This window comes from Nestor notabilis, unplaced genomic scaffold, assembly GCF_000696875.1.
Source record: "Nestor notabilis isolate BGI_N333 unplaced genomic scaffold, ASM69687v1 scaffold17012, whole genome shotgun sequence".
In the NCBI taxonomy this organism is placed as follows: Eukaryota; Metazoa; Chordata; class Aves; order Psittaciformes; family Psittacidae; genus Nestor; species Nestor notabilis.
In genome coordinates, this window is record NW_009917144.1 from 12,924 (window position 1) to 32,045 (window position 19,122).

Consider the following 19,122-nt stretch of genomic DNA (forward strand, 5'->3'; position numbering starts at 1 on the left):
GGGAGTTATGCATGATGAAGTGAAATAACCCAAATGCCAGCATTAATTATGAAGTGGGGTGGGTTGGTCTTCACCCGCAGTCCTTTGCCACAAACACTGAACTACTTAAAAGCAGCGTGAGCGCTGCTGACGCACCAGGCTGGGTGCCCAGGGCTTGCCCTGACCTCCATCCCTCTATGTAAGCTCTGCTTTGGGCAGGTCCTAGTCCAGAAAACCAAGATAACCCAAGATTAGACCTTTAGTTTATTGCTAATCTGACAAACTAATCGCACCCTACCGGTTGCATTACTCATTCACTGGAGCAGCTTCCTCAGCAGACTCACGCGGTATGTTAGGAACGTATGAGCAGATGTAATCCAAAGTGTGGGGCACTTGCAGCTCACTCCAACAGGTAATGGGGTCCAGGAAAACATATTCTGACATGTTATACCAACACCAGAACCAGCCGAGTATGAGATGGCCTGAAAAAAGGGGGTTAGGTGCTAACTGGGTACAAAGGAAGCATCTCTGCTCGGAGACAGGAACAAATGAGACATCCTGAGCTGCCCTTGGGGCCTGGAAGAACAGCCCCGATGAGATCTAGATGCATCTTACCTTTATAATCTTCACTTTGCTGAAGCCAAATCACAGGGAAATAGGCAAATACAAACATCGAGAAACCAAAGAGGACTTTCCCACCCCACTACCACTCAGGAACTCACTGCCTGGCTCTTCAGAGCAGCACAGCCCTCCCCTGCTCTTTAAACCTTCCCATTTCTCCATCAGCTGCGCAGCAGAAGGCAGCAGCAGGAGGAATGACTGCAGCCCTGCAGCACCCAGCAAACCCAGCCTGGCTCCACCGAGACAGGCCTCCTGCACCAAGGGCCCAAAGCACCATCAACAACCCACAGCCAGCTCCCATCAACTTCCCAGCAAGGGCACGCTGTAAGCTTTCCTCTTATAATTGTTCCCGACACCCTGGAGCCAAACAACATAACCAGGCTGGAAAACTGGCTCTGTCTGTCTCCTGGAACCAAAACCAAGACAAACCATCACCTTGCTGCAGCTGTGTATTTCCTCTGGATGAGATGGTTTGGTGGGAAATTGTCTCCAAACCCAAGTTTTTCAGAAGTCTCCAGCCCCCACAGGTACAGACAGATGATAAAGTGCTTTTGAGAGCGAGTAATATAGAAAACCACTCGTGGTGAAGTGAATTATTTATAGGCTATGCTAAGATTTGTCAGAGGTTTCAGCAACCCCTTTACACATAATGATAGCCAGGAGTGGGAGACTGGGCAAATTGAGACCTGTTAACGAGACAAACTGAAGGGTTTGTAGGAGCTGCCACCAGACAGCTAGAAAAACACCTACAGGGCCAGCTGATATATTCACTTTGTCATATAGGTGGAGAAGGAGAAAAGCCATCATGACTTAACAAGAGTCCACGGGAAGAGCAGCCTGTCTGGGTGGGGAAGGTGGAGCTCCCACACCCTCGGACACGTCTGCCAGCAGCAGGATTGAGTCTTCACAAGCCAAAGGTGTGGGAGAGCCTCAAGCAGGATGCTCGGCTCACCAAGGACTACCTGTGACCAGGAGGTCCCACATGCATCCTCGTGATGCTCTGGCTGTGCATCCCCACACAAGGGCAGGTCGCTGTGCCTCAGCCTCCTCGTGCAACCCCTCAGCCAACTGCTTCAGGGCCAACTGCAATTTAGAAGAGAGCAGATGCTTTATTTGAAACCTGCATATGGAAGATCCCCATACACAGATCCTGAATTATTCATGGGCAGGACCAGCAGAAGCTGTAACACTGTGCCACACAACGGCACTGCCTCACTCAAGAGCAGCAGAAGGAGCATTTGTGTCCCTCCACAAGCTGCCCCACATGCTTTCTCCAGGCATCCAAAACTTGGGAGCCCCACAGGAAAGCCCTCTTGGTAGTACTGGGTAGCTGGAGCACTCCCTGAACTAATAGCTTCAGGGACATACCTGCTGCGTATGTTCCAAGATCACTCTTCAGCAGGGACTGTAATGATAGGACAAGAGGCAATGGGTTTAAACCTAGACAGGGGAAGTTCAGGTTGGATATAAGGAAGAAGTTCTTTACTGTGAGGGTGGTGAAGCCCAAAGAAATGGTAAATACTCCATCCCTGGCAGTGTTCAAAGACAGGCTGGACATGCCTTGGGTGACATGGCCTAATGTGAGGTGTCCCTGCCCATAGCAGGGGGTTGGAACTGGATGATCTTAAGGTCCTTTCCAACCCAAAGCATTCTATGGTTCTATGATGACCTTTCCTCCCCCAAGATAAACCTGGTTCAAGATTATGCACGGGAAAGTTGCTTCATCCCAGCCAAGGCAAAGCCCAGGTTTCCCCTCACCACACTGACCCACTCCACAAAACCTCATGTCTCCATATCCCTGTGGCACCCCAATCACCCCCCGTGCCTACCCATGGACATGCCGGCAGCCTCCACCAGAGCAGAGGCCTCTTGTAAGACAAGGCTTGTCACCAAGTGTCTACACACCAGCATCTGCCCTTTCCAGCCATTGTATTCCCATGTTCATGTATGGGGAGGGGAAAAAAATGCAGCTCCCAGCCCATTTTGAGTGTGAACAGACACAAAGACATATGGCTGCAGGGATCTCACCGCACCACTGCTCACTCCTGAGGAAAGGGTCACCTTTAAAAATGGAAACTTAATTAAAGACCATAAATAAAACCAGACCGGCCGCGCTGTTAACTCGGGAGCAGTTGGTGCCATTTGGCCCAGCACAGATGAAGACGGAGAGCTGCACGTGATTCCAGTGGCCAGGAAAGCACAGACGCTCCCCAGCCAGCAGGATTCATCACATTCAGTGAGCACAGTAATTAGCCCTGCTCTCATGCTATGCTGCACATGACTATCGCGGATGGCTGCAGAAGCACAGCAGCTGCTTAACGTATCCTAAATGTCATACTTGGGATCAGCACCAGGCAAACTCAGAGAACTCTTCATGACTGCTAAGCAGAGAGGCTCTGGAAAAGGAGCACCCTCTCCCAAAGTGGGAAACAGTCTCCTATGAAAATAGTGACTCATCTTACTCTGGATAAAGGTGGAATACGCTGTGTTAACACGCATACCGCTTATTTCCAGCCGTGTTTCCTGCCAAAGAAGCCATTATCCACCCCAGCATTCCTCACTCTAAAATCCTAACGTGTATGAAAAGTCAGGAAAACACAGTTCCTTGAATTTCTTTGATTTCTCAGAGCCCTCACCCCACTGGCACCTGCCATTTAACACTCAACCCAATTTTTCTCACTTCTTTTGTGCACCGAAACATATATATAGAAGAGGGGAAAGGAAAAAAAACCCTAATCCTTGTCACCTTGCCAGGACATTCCTCTGCAAGCATTCATGGTACAACTTGTACCAACAGCAGAGCCTGAAATACTTCTCCTCGCTCCTGCAGTCCAGTTGGCACAGCCAACCGAACAAGCTAAGGGGAAGTCTGTGGATCCTTCCAAGAAAAAGCCTGCTACCAAAAAAGCCATCAAGGAAAGCGGCACATCCCTGCAAAGACAGACAGAGCCAACTTTCCCCACAGCAACAGATTCAGAGAGGTTCAAGTTTTCCTGCCTCCTTCCAAGCCAGAATTGCTGCACGGGGAGTTCAAGTCTCTACCCATCCTCCAAGGGGTGATGATGATCCTCAGGGCTGAAGTACTTGGAGAAGGGCTGCTGGCAACTCCCCAGCATCTCCTGCAGAACTGGGCTGCAGGATAAGCAGGGGCACATCACTCCCAAGGGAGGAGAGCCCACCATGGTGTGACATGTCAGGAACGGGTTCTCCCAGGGGCCATCCAGCTGCCTGAGCCTGGCATCCAACAAGCTTCTTGCTCAGGGAGCCCCAAAATGTGGGACTATCTCAGCACCCCATTTCTTCTGGTGAGTTATCACTCAACAGCTTTCTGCCACCACCAGCCGATTCGTATCTGTCACACTGTGCCCATGGTGAAATGTTTCACTGCTTGCTCCCTTTTCACCAGACCACAGCTAACCACTACCTGGAGGCTACAGCAAAACTGCAGCCAGGAGAGACACAAAACCTGCAAAGCCATAGGAAGACCATCTAAGCAAGCCCAAATGATTTCTACATCTAAAATACCACATGCAAAGATAGCAAGACCTGCCCAAACTGGGGGGTCAAACCCCTAAACCAGCACAGAGTGAAGTGAATCCCTGAGGACATTACTTTGCCTTTGGTCACTGCCTCCTCCCCAGCCCCTCACACTGAGAGCCAGCTGCCTCTGCTGAACACCATCAATCCCAGCCCAGGAACAAAGCCAAAGTGCTTACAGATGCGCCAAGGGGACTCAGCTGCAGAGATGGTGCTTTCACCACCCTCCCTTGCCCAGGCTTTGCTCTGCACCAGGCAAAGCCAGAGCTATCTTTTGGGGTGAGCACCAATGACCAACCCACCCTGCTCCAGAAGCTTCAGGCTCTTCACGCTTGAGCACCAGAGGAACCCTCACGTGAGCAAATCAAGCACCCAAAAGGCTCCTTTTATACCAGCTCAGGCACTATCCTCACACCACAAAGATGAAAAAGCAAAGTCCCCATAGGAAAGATTAAGTGTAGTGCTTAAAGATGCTCAGAATCAGTAATTGGCTTTGCAAAACAGACTAATACCTCCCCCAACCCCACCACCACCCAGACTGAATGACTTCAGTAATTACACTGGACTGACAATGTCTGCAGAGCCCCCCAACCTGCATCCCCAGATGCCCCCATTTTTAATGAGTCCATATCCCAGCATTTCGGCACAAGATGCCACACGAGCTGATCTTCAGTGGTATTTTTAGCTTCATTACCCAATATAGTTTCTGCAGAAGTTCAATTTTCAGATGTTAGAGGTTAAAGGGATGAAATCTAAGCTGGGTTTGGGTTTTTATAGCATGTCGAACCTTCACCACTCAGGCTGATAGCAAAGTAAGCATGGTAAGCATTTGGATGTGCATCTAGACCTGACAACCTCGATTAACATTTACCCACATTCATGTGATCGTCAATACAAGAAATAAGCTTGGAGAGTCAAACATTTGTAAGCCAAAGCGAGATGCTTGGAAGACCACAGCACATTTGGCATGTGGTAGAGCAGACACTAAGGCTTGCAGTTGGGTTTTTTTAGTTATATGGAAGAACCAAGATGTATTTTCTTAAATAGCATATTGAGACCTTGAAACCTTCATTTTACTGGAGAGCAGAACTGGTTCTCCATGTTGCAAACCGTAAGTGGTGTGAAAAGCAAAACCAGGCAGGAGCATGTTGTTGGGTCCTCTTTACCCGTCTCCCCCAAATTTAGCTGAACCTGACCCACTTCCAAGTTAACAGTGTTACTCTGCACTAAGAAATCAAAGCACTGAGAAATCAAAGCAAAGCCATGTAACATGCTGCAATAAATTGCTCAACATCAGAAGTGACATTACCCTCTGTACATGCAGGTGCCACAGACACAATCTGGAAGAGCACATCAAGGAAGGCAGATGCAAAACTAACTTTGGAGGTTGGGTTTTGCCTCCAGATTCCCAGGGTTTTCTGCTGAGCACCAAGCCAAATCCATGCCACTAGAAAAGGAGGGTCCTGTCTGCAGCTATGCCCTTATGCATCCAGCATGCCGTGGTCTTTCTCCTCTCCCCTAACAGTTACGATTTTAGAGAATCAGATTCATCTCTGTCTCTGCACTGGTTTTATTCTTAGCCCAACTAAGGGATGAGCATCAAAAAAATGCTTTGCATAAGGCTCTTATTTAACTTCCAGGCCATTTGTTTTCCAAAATCACTAAGCATCAAATGCAGAAGAGAAACTGTGAGAGCAGCATTTTGAGACAAAACAGAGAGTGAGAGTAATGGCCTTCAGAACAGATCAGCCCCTGTGGTTAAAGCATCTACAGCATTTCCAGCCACACAGCATTTGACTGAGTAGCACCCAAAAGCACTGCCAGCCTCCCACGGGAGGCTGTGAAAGAAAACAAGGACACAGGGAGAGCTGTGAGGAGAGCAGGCAGGAAAAATCAGCTCGGAGAAAGTTGTGAGGGGAATGCAGGAAGAGAAACAAAAACAACGAAAGCGGGGAGGAAGAGCAGCAGAAGAGGAAGCGGAGATGAGCAGTGGAAATGAGCTCTTCTCACTCCTCCCTTCAGCCTTGGGAGCCACAGACCAAGCCCAACCACACAGCTTTATTTTCTACTCCGAAGAGAGCTGATGCAACCAGTTACAGCAATGCATAGCTCCACAGAAATGAGAGGGGTAGGGTTTGTTGTTGTTTTTAGGATGCCTTTAAAGTGCATGAAGAAACCAGGAGGCAAAGGTGCCACTGGCATTAGCACAACAAAGCTAAACTGACACAGAGACAGAGTGCAGCCAGCACTGATACCCAGCACAGCAGTGCCCAGGTCTCCCACAGCTCTCCTCCACACCACAGCGCTGCACTGAACATTCCCTAATGCAGTCGGGATGCCCATGGCCAAGGGGAAGCAGGGAGCTGGTACCTTTCATTGCCTGGCTGGAACTCGGAGAGCAGGGACGGTCTCCGCCGCTGCGGCTGCATGATAGACCCCGGCGGGAGGTGGGAAGTGAAATCCCTGGAATGATGCTGGTACTCCAACAGCGCGACGTCCTGTGGGAACAAACACACAACAGTTCTTTAGGCTGGTGGCAACTTTCAAGCAAGCATTAAACCTTGGTAACTGAGCAGAAACCATACAGATACAGTGCTTCCACCTCCCAGAGTGTTCCCAGTAACCCCAGTCCCACACTGTGTTGGGGATGGTAGCTCAGCCCCGGTTCCAACCTGACTCCAGTCTACAGGGGCCTCCTGCAGGCTGGCTTCTGGGGTGGGACCCCAGCAAGCTCAGCCCAGGCACTGAGCACACACACTGGGATTCCTGGCATCCAAAAAGTCCTGATGACAACTTCAAATCCGAGAACAGGCAAGAAGAAAATTGAGAGTCAGAGGGTACTTTCAACTTCAACCCACACAGCAGTATAGGAAAGAAAAAGAGAAAAGAAGAAGAGAAATCACAAATGTTATCTTGAGAGTGTCCCTTTAAACACAGCTCCCCTGGGCTGAGCTCAAGGGGTTTGAAAGGACAGTTTGCTACTTATTATGTGTACGTCTCTTTTGTTCCTTGACCCTTGGAGAGTACAGTACAGTATGTTCCTGATTTTAATTAAATAAGGATCCCTCCTGCTCTGTACTACAGACTGATTCCAGCAACAGCAGTTTAGCAGCTACATTCAACTCCTATTTTTTATTTGCAGATAGATACTTGACCAGAAGACTAATCATCTCATTAACTGAGACCTTCAGCAGGGGCATAGAAAGCCCTGCCACAGAATATCCCTGGTAACACTGACACACGTTTATGTTAGAAGAACCAATCCCACCTGGGAGTCTATTTTGAACAGTTCTCAACTGGAACAAGAAAGCTCCAACTCCCTCAAAGAGAAAAAGAGGTATTTCAAAGCCTAAATAAAATAAAAACCAATAAATAAACCACCATGTGCAGTTGGGGGTGTGGGCAGGGGACTGACAGCCCGAACAGCTACAATAGAAATTATCTGATCAGATAAAGAGTGACATGCCCCAGCACTAGGGAAGCTGGAGAAGTGCCCCAGCAAGGGGCATGGCAGGCAAAGAAAGGATTCTGGGGCTTAAATAGCAAGAACCAGCCCCTGGTGCCCCCCTCGCTGAAGCTGTAAGTGAGGAGAGCAGCCTGACTCTGGATGCCATGCTCTCCTCCAGCCAGCCTGCGGAGTACAGGGGAATATCAAAGCCCAGTATCTTTGGCCACTAGATGGTAAAACAAGATGTTTGCATGGGAGCTTTCTGGAAAGCCAGGAGGAAACCCAGAAGTGTAAGCACTTGGTACAGGGGAGCCAAGAAAGGGAGATTCCTCTACCCCACATTCAGGCGCTCTCTCACAAAAGCTGAAAGGCCCAATATGAAATGAAGGAGGAAGGAGAATGGTGGTATCTTGACGGCCACCATTTCTCCATGTGCCTAGAAAGATGTACCAGTTTTTGGAATCAGGTTCACTTCTCCCCAGCATCAGGCAGTAGCACGGTGCTGCTCCTCTTCTGCTCTGACCAGCCTTGGGAAACACCAGGGACTTCTGCCAGCCCCACGCTCCTGGTCTCCACCTCCAGCCTGGCCAGTCCAGACCTCAGCCTCTGGGGCAAGGGCTGCCTGCAGACGGGCTCTTGCGACACAAGAAGGGCATTACTGGGACAGCAACTACTCATCCTCACGGGGATGATCCACTTGTGTAAATCCAGGCGTTAAGGGAGGATGCTACCCCGTAATGCTGCTTTTCCTTTGGCTCTATCCATGCAGGACACAATGGGGTGGCTGCAGGACAGAATATGCCATCAGTCCAACCACAGATGGGACAAACTCAGACGTGTGGAGTGAAGGAGCCCATTAGCTCTTACAGCCAAAGCAGAATCACTGCCTACAGCGTTTCCCCATATTCACACTTGTCCTGGTTTAAAACATAAAAATGGCAATGCAGCTCCTGACATCCACCTACAAACCAAACACACCGTGTCTGGGAAGATACACCACAGGCCCACAACCAGGTCCATCACCTGCTGTGGGTGTATAAACAAGAATTACCAGTCTGGGAGGCTCAAAGGCTGTGCCCTTGAGAAAAGGAAGAGAAGGCTCTTGTGTGTCCCGAGAACCATCTGTTTTTCCTTTTCCTCCTACCCACACTCAGCTGAATTTTGCCTTTTCCTCTTCTAACCCCCATCAGAAAACTGCTGGTGGAGCTCAGAGCCTGCTGGCATGGCCTGAAGTGACAGGAAAGCCTGTTATTCCCAGCTATTAGCCACGGGTTGGGACAGCAGATGTGACTCTGAGGCTTCCCCACCAAGGACAAAGCTGGTGAGCACCAGGCTCCTGCCTTCCCAGACATCACCCACCTCACTCTGACCTGCTCCTCTCTGCTCACATCAGGGTTTGGTTCTACCAGAAGAAAACATAACCTAAAACTCAGCGAGGAGCATTAAAACTGATGAATTCCTGTGCCCTGTGACGAACCGTCAAAGGAACCACGGGCAGGACGTAGGTGGATTAATTGCTCACCAAGTTACTACAACAAATTGCACTGGGAGCTATGCCTGTGTTTTCCAAACACAAACGCTGGAAAGGTTCATGAGTTGCTTTCGGAACTGCCCGGTGGACTTGGCAGTGCTGGGTTAACAGCTCGACTCGATCTTAAAGGTCTTTTCCAACCTAAATGATTCTATGATTCAGACAAGGCTTCGATTTCAGTTAGCAGTGTTTTAAAGACATATGGTGGGAGGCACCTTGCTGCCAGTGCCACTGCACCCTCCACATGCAGAGATGAGGGAGCAGTGTCCAGTGGGTGCCATGTGAATTCCCCACCACCAAAGCACACAAATGTGATTTAGTTCCCATCCTGACATAAAATTTCTAGTGCATCCTTGCAACCTGCAAGACACCGGAAATAAAACAACTAAAAACCTCTGTAGCTCCAAGGTACATGTTGCTCCTCCTCAGAGCAAGAATTACATAGACATGCAATGAAATAGAAATTAAGGAAGCAGAAAGACCATGGGCAGTCAGGGGCTCTGGCACATCAACAGGTTTGGGAGGCAACCAAAATCACTTTGGAAGTCTCAATGTTATTCTCTTGATAAAACAGCAGCTTCCCAAAGTATCACCCTAGGTAAGAGGAGCTGTGTCCCCTCTTAACCACCAGCTGGGCTGAGCCAGCACAAGCAGCATCACCAAAGACAGACAGACAGACAGACCAAGAGTGCCAAAAGTGCCATAAATCACCAAGCAAAGCAATGCAGCCAACGTTTAGATAAATAAAATGCTGAAGTGCCCAAGGCAGCCTCATTATAACACACTTCATATGTAGCAGAATGAAGAGGTTCTTGGGCCCAGCCAGAGGTGCCTACAGCATCCTTTGCACCCAGCAAGGGAGGCTGGACACATCCACACTGCCCCTGCCTGGGGGTGCTGCTCAGTGAGAGCACTCCCTCAAGGTCTTTGTGGTATTATTTGACTTGGGAACACCGAGAGCGCCGTCATCCTCCCCTTCCTGGGAAATCCTCTGACCCTAAATAACCTGAATCTATCAGGCTCATTTAGATACACTAATCAAACTGGCTAAAGCCAGGAGGCTGAATGCAGCATTACAGAAAAGCTCTCGGCAACACAAAAACAGCCCTGCAGCCCTGATTATACTTTTCCCCCTTTTTAACAGTTTTAAAAGCTTTCAGCCTGCTGCCTTACCTACCACAAGGTCTCCAACAACATCTTCTGCGCTGTCCCCTGACCCGAGGATAACCGCACACTAAACTAGTAACTGCTTACAGCCTTTCAGCCTCTCTCACTTTCCATTCTGAACACGTGCACTTGCTCGTGTGCTGCATTTCTCCTTCCCCTGCCTGCAGGTGCCCAGCCCAGGTTGCCTGACCTCCAACAAGGAGAAAAGGCAGGTTTGAAAGTGATGCTGGAAGTGATGCACTGACCTGCAACGCGTGGAGCCAGACAACACTACACCATTGCCATCAGCAGCTCTGACCCTGCTCTCTCAGCTCCAGCACATCCGTATGGATAAGGCATCTACCGACTGCTCCATCCAGATGGCATTCCCACAGCTGCAAGAATTATCCCCAAAGGAAAAGACCCCAGAGACACAAGGCCTGCAGAAAGGAAGCCTGGAGCTGGTCTTGCAGCGAACTGCTCCTCCTCTCTTCCTCCCACCAGCACAAAAACAAGTGCAAACACCCAGTGCTTCTGGCGTCCTTGGAAAACAGCTCTGGAGCAAACCCATGGAGACCCAGAGCGCAGCCAGACCAGCACCTGCAGCACAGCTCGAGCAGCCCCAAGTCTTGGATCCATTCCCTGCCGCTCACCACGTCTCCAGCCGAGAACAGAGCCAGGAGCTCCCCACTGGGTTTCAGTGCGCACAGCTCCGCTTCAAAGCCACCAGCTCTTGCTGTGCAGTGACGCCAGCAGCAGCGCTCCCAGGGTCCCACCACATCCGCCAGCTGAGCACCACTTGCACCAGCACCACCTCGAACCACAGCATCGGGCGCAGGACACCCCTCACCTGCGGAGCAACCAAGGCAACAGGACACCTCACCCAGCTCCGAGCCGCTGTCCCACACTGTCCTCGTCACCTCTCGCACGCAGGCAAACAGGCCAGGGCACTGCTCACGCTCATGGAGGAGCAAAACTCAGCTCCTCGCCACCTCCACCAAGGATTAGGACTCTTACGAGCTCGCCCAGCATTGGATTGCGAATAGTTTGCGTTTCTTAACAACGTGCTATTTCTGCTGAAGCACTCCCAAGCGTTAAGGTTTAAATGAGGCCAATTAATAATGGTGTGGTCCAACAGTGAGCAAAAAAGAATGCTAAAGCATCCCTATTTATTTCACTGTTTAAAACTTGTCCCTTATCTAATTTCAGAAGAGGTTGCCTGGCCTGTTTTGCTGTTCATGAGCAGCCCATGTGCTGTCTGGGAACCTTTGAACCACAGGGAATTGTTGGGGGAGGGCAGCAGGGCTGGTGTCCCCACACGCTGTGACACTGGTGGAATACAGACCTAGAGCCAGGCACTTTACACTGCTCTGGTCCCCCCAGCATCATCCTACTTGCTCTGGTGGATCTAGGGACCTTGCTCCACCCCACACCTCACCTTCAGCCTCAGTGTTCCAGCTCACACTGGTATTTCCCCAAGAAGAGAGGTAAGAACAGCGCTGTCCAGAGCAGCGCCTACACCAGCCACGTGCTCCATCCCTTTCCTCCTGCTTTTCTGCAAAGCCACCCTATCCCGCTGGGAAGCACATGGCAGGTTGAGCTTCCCACACTCCCAGAACACGCAGCCAGCACAGAGCAGCATATCTCAGCTTGAAACCTGCAAGGGACTTGCTATTCGTTGGTGCAATAAGCTGTTGCCCGAGCCCCTCAGTGCAGCCCTGGCTGCAGCAGGAGCCTGCAAGTGGTGTCCCCAGCGAGCCAGGCAGTCCAAGGTGAAGTGGCCAAAGTATCTCTGCCAGACATAGCGGATGGTCCCGACCACTGCTCTGCACGCCCTGGACCTTGAGAAAACATGTTGCTTTAAATCTCTCTCTGCCAGCAGCAAGCGTGACCTATTTTAGCAATAAAAGGAAAAGCTCTGTGGTGCCTGGATACCCCTTGGCACTGGCAGCACAGCAGTTGCTCATCAGACCGAGAAATGCACTTTTTAGCCTTTGCCTGGAGAAAGTAATTTCTCCCAAAGCCATTTCAGGTAAGAGGAAAGGGGAAGGCTTAGCAGAGCATTACTCCACGAGGTCCAGACACGGTGTGGGCTGCGAGGGGACCAGCACAGCATACAGCCCATCGCCCTCAGCAAAGAGGAGCTCTCCTCTGCTACCGAAAACCTCCCACTGAAGTGCAAAGGAGGTGGTTATTGATCAAAACAGGTTGTCCACAAGTACACTGTGTCTGCGCAACTTCCTCCCCAAAACCCTGGGAGGAGCTCACTGCAGATGTAAGGAGAAAAAATAATCCATAAAACAAACAACAACTCCTCCACAATCAGCTCTACTGTTGAAGATAAGGTCAGTAATAAAAACCTGGCTGAATACACGCATTTTTATCTTGCCTACGGGGATGCAACATGTGCTGAAAAGACAAATGCCCTCATTATTCCGACACAGTCTCATTGCCACCCATCTCTCAGAAGCTGCTGACTCGGCCTTTTGTTTTAGGAGGTGACCACACTGCACGTGGCCCCTTCTTGGAAGGCATTGATCCTGCTGCCATCTCTGCGCTAGGGGCACGTCTGCATTAGCATCTGTACCAGCTGCACAGTAATGCATCCTTCCTGACACCCTTTTCCATGCCCCTCCAGCAAAGCAGGGCTGTTTAGCTGTCCCATCTGAATATGCCATTCATGGAGAAGCAGTCACGTCTCGGTGGGACAGCTCTCGGCTGTTGTGGCTTCCCAGTCATCTGACCAGAGCCGGGTGCTGGAGCCAGCCCCAGCCCTCTCCCCGGCAGCCAGAGGTGCCTGCAGAGCAGCACCACATCCATTACAGCGCTGCTTTTGAGCCTCCCTCCATCACAAGACTCGTGTCCCAGTCACATCCAGGCGCCTTTGAGCCAGAATGACCCGTCTGCCCTTCCTCCGCTCCCCATGCCTGGTGCTGCGCTTCCTGAAGTCACTTGTGGTCACAAACACCCACATGGGGCGAGCAGCTCTTCACACAACAAACCCAAAACTTCCACCCTACAAGCACGGAGTCGTTCTGCTCGCCACTGCTTCTCTTCTGCAGCACAATCCCCCACCATCTCCCACCATACACAACACCCACAGCCTGTCTGCAGGTCCATGCAGGACCCTTTCGTCACTCAGCTCTCCTACACTTCCTTACCCCTCCACAAATCCTTCAGGTCAAAGAACCAAGCTCAGCATTTGGAATAAATGTGGGGGCAGTGACAACCAACAAAAGCCCCCCAGTCTTGAAGGTGTCTCCAGAGGCTGGTGGGACAACATGCACCAGGCGTGCAGGCAAAGGCTTTCCGTCTCCAGAAGTGCCTTTAGTGGGTCTCTAACTTTGCCAAACCACATATGCTGCACAAGTTCTTTCTTTCCCTGTGGATTTACAATCTTGAAAGCAACCAAAAGCAAAGCATCGCCCCCTGCATCGAATCCCATCCAAAAAGCAGATTAGTGAGCAATCATGGAAGTTTACAGTAGCTTGAAGAAAAAGAACTGTGTTGGATAAAGGCTGTGTATCCTAGGGAAAATGAGCTTTAAATATAAACTGCTGTAAGCCAACTCCTTCTTGGCAATGGGAGAGAGACCCCAGGGTAGGGAATTAGCTGTCCTGTTCCTTCACCTCCATGCTCTCCCAGTCCCACAGCAGAAAGCCAATCTTCCCAAACCCTCTCAGAGCTAATGCAATCCTTCACTGGAAAGGCTCAGGAGAGAGATCGCGCCGAGTCCTCGTGATAGACCCAATCGGAGTCACTATTTCCAAGATATGCTTTTGATTTTCACGTCATTCCTTAGCACATTCTCTGGAGCCCAGCAGGCAGAATCCGGGATGTGAATCCCTGGCACGAACCGGGGGGTGGTTCACACGGCGGGGCTCAGCTGTGCAGCTGGTACAGAGGCTTTTCTTTGCGCTCGGAGGTGGTGCACTGTAAACTCTTCCGTTCTGCAAGTTCCTGGAGCCCTGACACAGACTGGCATTTTGCTTCCAGCAGATACAAGTGTGAATCATGACTCCAAGGAAAAGCAACACAGCAGAGAAGGCGCCGGGCGCTTGTAATACAAAACAGTGTCTCTCTGCAGGCTTACCTGGCATCGCCTCACTGACCGTGTCACTGCAGGCAGGAGCAAGCTCCTGCCATCTCAGCAGCTCCCATCTCCTCACTGCACCTTCCAGGGCAGGACACTGGGTTTAACTCGCCCTGCTGGGAGGAGGAGCCTGGGCAGAGAAGGCACTCGGTTCCCCCCAGCCAGATTTGGCTAGGACACCAAATCAACACACAAGTTTGCACCAACCTCTTGTCTCTGGTTCAGACAGACAAGGAAGTTATTCATCACAGGCCAAAAACACCCAAGTGATCAGGCTGGGACACTCCTGCACAAGTGCTGTTTTGCAAACAGGGAGTTTAATGAAGGGATTACAGAGCTGCTCCTGGGCAGGAGAGGTGGCACAGGACAAAGCACGGTCTCAAAGCTGGAGCAGAAGGGTTAAGCTCACCTTTGCATCTCAGCTGAAGTGTGTGCAGGGAATGGGGGCAAACAGAAGGCATGCAGAGCATGTCTTGTTGGCAGGGAGGGGATACTGCTCCCTGATGGGGATTCAATAATGATAAAGCACCAATTTCACATGGACGTGCACACATCCCAATCCTACCAATCCTCAAACCTCTTCAAGATCTCTAACAGGTAAAACACTAAAAGCACCCCAAAAGCAGAAGCTGTTTGGCACAGAAGCTGCTGCAGGAGGACATCTGCAGCTCATACCACCCTCCTGCAAACTCCAGCCTGTATCTGAAGCCACATCATTCCTGCAGCTCTGAAATGTCAGGGAACTAACAGAAGGGTGACTGGTAAGGAGGGCACAGCAAGAAACTGGATCCACACAGGAAGAAGAGCAGGGAACCCTTCTGTCCATGTGCTATGCAGGAGAATTGATCTGTTTACAGAAAATACCTGCAGGTTGCCTGAAAATGAATATCCTTCATGGAAAAGTTCCATTTGAGAGAGCATTAAGTTCGGACACATTAGAAGGTTAAGAGCATAAGTAATGTGTTTTTTCACCTTTAGCTAAAGGTCACGGAGCATTCAAACAATTCCTCTGTTCCCAAGCTGAACATGACAGAAGCCAACTTAGCACCCCAACATTACAGCTAATGAATATGGAAAAGAAAAGCATTTCCCCTGCACTTTGATCAAGAAACACTCACTCAGTGCTCTTAAGAAGAAACTGATGATTATTGGTTATTTTAGTTTTAGGTAAAGAAAGTCAAATCAAACAGAGCCTTTTCACCATCGTTCCTTCTTCCCTTTAAAAACACACATGCCTGTCAGTATTTTCACTGGATATTCTTTGGTAAGATGGAATTATACTGAGGGTCATTATAAAACATCACACCATTTCCACATCCAGCCTCCCTGGGACCAGACGTGTCTCAGTGAGGAGGAGGAAGAGGATGACAACACCCCGATATGGCTGGGGACCAACCTACGCTGTGTGGAAGAGCCTGTTCACTTCATCACCCATTAGAGCTCACTCTGGATCAGAGCCACGGGTTCACAGCCCTGCCCAAAGCTGGCACCTAAGAGTGAAACCAGCCAACAAACATCCTCACTTGACCAGTCCTGGCTCTTCTCTGCCAGCTCCAGACCCAGCAGTAATGCCTGGAATGCTGCTGGGAGACGGTGCCCGTATGTACAAAGCATATTTCTGCTTATTCACTTGAAATGCATCTTTCCCCCCATTTCGTTGGATATTCCCTTGGGGTTTATACGATGGGAAAAGAAAAACACCCAAGCCGGCTCCCACTGCTTCCTGCCCCTCCACAGCATCCCTTCTCACTTGCCTCATCTGTGAAATCAAACAGCTGCAATCCTTTAAATCACTTTTCATGAAGTGTCTCCGAGCCTAAAATAACGTCACGGCTCATTTCTGGGCTCGGCAGTCCTGCTGCGCCGATCCCTGGGCGCGACCGCCACACTTGGAATGGGATCATGCATGTGTATTAGAACAGCACTCGCAGCCCTGCTGCGCTCAGCCCCAGGAGCTGACCCAGGGTGTTCCCACCGCCAGGATAAGGATTCCCAGGCTGACAAATTCCCAGTTCTCAGGAAAGGATGTCTTGGAATGCAGCAAACCAGAACCAGAATCTACTTAGATGCAAGACATGCTGGTGTCAGGTTGGTTTTGGCCTCTCTTGCTTTCTTCCAAACAAGCTCTCACTGTGCAAACACACCCCATGACAAAACTGACCTGGCCAAGACATGCAAGCAAATACCACTGACTTTTAATATTAAACAGTGCAGCAACTTCAAAGCAACTGGGCTCTCCTCTCCCAAGCAATCCCACCAGAGATCAGCTCCAGCCCCAGAGCCATGGCCAGGTTCCAGCTCATGGTGCTGCCAAGCAAGAGACACGTGTTTGCCAACAGCTGAGAGCAGCAGGGCAGATCATGCAGGGACATGCTTCATGGAATGCTCTGCCTGCCCTCCCCAAGAGAGGCAAGGGGAGGTTTACATGGGGCTGGCACACTTGTGACAAGAGGAGCCTTTCAGCTTCCCATCCAAACAGATCTCAGCTCAGACCCCTCTTGCATCCAGACACCTATAAGATATCACATGGCTTCAGAAGATTACATGTGGCTGTAAAAATAGGTTCTGGAAGCAAATGCCTGCAACTTCTTCCAACATTAATATGGTAGAATAAAACCAGTATTCACAGCAGCCAGACAGCAGGGCAGGCTGGAGAAACCCTGAGCTCCATCTGACCTGCAAACAGCTGCCCCTCTTGGTTTATCCTGCTCTAACACTAAGGGGAAAGCAACTGGGGTTTGCAGGAGACAAGGACTCAGCACCCCAAGGCCAGGAGCCTTTCACACTCTTCTAAATTCAGTCTCCACTTTGAGTATTGAGGTTTCTTGGGTTTGTTTTTAAATCAGAGCTCTGCAACAACTGCAGATCTCACTCAGCTGGTCACATCCTCCTCCTGCTCTGATAAAAAGAGAACTGGGATTTTCTTTCTGCGACAAATGCTCTCGTTCTGTCCCACCTCCCAGACCAACACGCTCGCACTGATGGAAGCAAAGCTCCCATAAATCGAACCAGGTCAGCATGTCTCATAGCCTGGATGAAAAGCTTCTTTGTGCAGAAGCACGCAGGCCCCGAGCAATGTGGATGAGCCAGCTGAGGCAGCCAAAAGCTTGTCCTGCGCCCTCCTTAACACTTCTGTTTCAAAGCCTTTCCCAACTCCAGCTCTGCTCCCTGTGCCGCTCTGCTGAAGCCCAGCAAAGAGGGCAGATGAGGGAATTACAGCCCTTTGCTGACACTTCATGGGTTTCCAGGCTTTCAAGTCAAACCCTACAATCATCACAGCGGGAATTTTACCATTCAATAGCCATCACTGTCAGAAACATAACCCCAAGACAAGGTCTCCTTGCTAACTTGTGTTACAAGCCCCTTCCTGGCCATGGCCACCTCACTCTAACCCACCAAGAAGCAGCTCCAAAGAGCAGCCTTGCAAGCGTGTGCGCCACACTCCACACCTAATAAGATTCATTTAAGCAGCCTGAGCTGACTAAAGCTCTCCACTAAGGAGAGGCTTTTTTTTCTGTTAAGGGCTTAAACCTAAAACATTCAACCATTCAGGATGAGCAAGCACAGGCGTGAGTGATAGGCACGCAGAGGGGCTTGGGGCTGGGTGAATTAACCTGTGCAAGCTGCAGTGGATTCAACAGAACACAGTCAACAAACCACCACCAGCTTATGCCTTGATCCAAGTGGAGACAAGAGGTCAAGGGTAAGAGGAGGGAAAAAAGTGGGGAAGGATCAAATGGAAGGACAACAGCAGCTCAGTCTTCTCCTTGCTACCACCAACCAGAACACCACATAGAGAAGGACAGGTCTCCTGACAGAAGGGCAGGTTCACCCCCAGCAATCTGCCTGGAAGCGAGGAGAGCTCCCCCATGTGTGAGGAACAAGGACCAGGCTCACGGTAAGGCCACGCACACAGGAGAGGATGCTCATTCCCTTGTGATTCAAGGCAATGCCAAAGAGGGCTGGAGGCCATGTGCTCCTGCTCCACATGGATTACACCTTCCCCTCTCCCTGCAAGCTGTTTGCTGCATCTAACCAAGGGTGCTCTTGCCAGGAAGACAAATGGGCTTGGGTGCTCAGAAGTGATGAGCCAGAGAACCATGAGCACCACCAGGAAGAGGCTGGAAAGGGAGAGAAAATACGAGCACACCACATGGAGAAACAAAAGAGGATCCCACAAGAGAGGAATGATGAAATCCTGGACCACAGGCACAGAAACAGTCTGATTCCTGCGTAACAGCCATATCTGAGACCAGCGCAGCCCAACCACTGCCCCGGTGACAGCGACACGACACACAGCCCCTACCCCGTGAGGGGCAGGGAAGGAGAGCCTCTTGCCTTACCGCATGTGGTCGAGCAATCTGAACCGGGTAGGACATAGCGTGCGGCGCGTAGCGCGGCTCGGCGGCGCGCCAGCTCTGCGTCACGGGCTGCGTAGATCCAGACATCTCGGAAGGGCTGCTTCCAAATCACCGGCAAAGGATTAGGAGAGGCAAGAGCTCCTCAGCATCATGTGTGTGCTGTCCACGTCACACAACAACTGGAAGCAAACAGGAAAGCAGCGGGTTAATATTCAGTCAACCATGGTCCCGTGAGACAACTGAACATCAAGGCTTAGGTGATCACCAAAACCTAACTGCCCTCAACTCTACGTTAGTCCCACTTTCCACTTGGCAAACACCACTGACAAGTTTCTATTGTGGATTAGTCCCATCACAGGGAAGTCCAACTTATAAGATTATCCCAAATTCATCCCACCTGATTGCC

The 19,122-nt window shown here is 50.4% G+C and overlaps 1 protein-coding gene across 1 annotated transcript in view; it reads right to left on the reverse strand.

Annotated features, from left to right (window-relative positions):
- LOC104413843 (nuclear receptor corepressor 2-like) overlaps window positions 1-18,803 on the reverse strand; it is a gene marked incomplete at its 3' end in the record, with an annotated part of 21,554 nt that extends 2,751 nt beyond the window's left edge. The window contains exons 1-2 of the mRNA XM_010024954.1: window positions 18,699-18,803; window positions 6,508-6,635 (exon numbers count right to left, since the gene is read on the reverse strand). Of these exons, the coding sequence (XP_010023256.1) occupies window positions 6,508-6,635; window positions 18,699-18,803 (233 nt within the window). The remainder of the gene's footprint in view (window positions 1-6,507; window positions 6,636-18,698) is intronic.
- Between the last annotated feature and the right edge of the window lie 319 nt (window positions 18,804-19,122).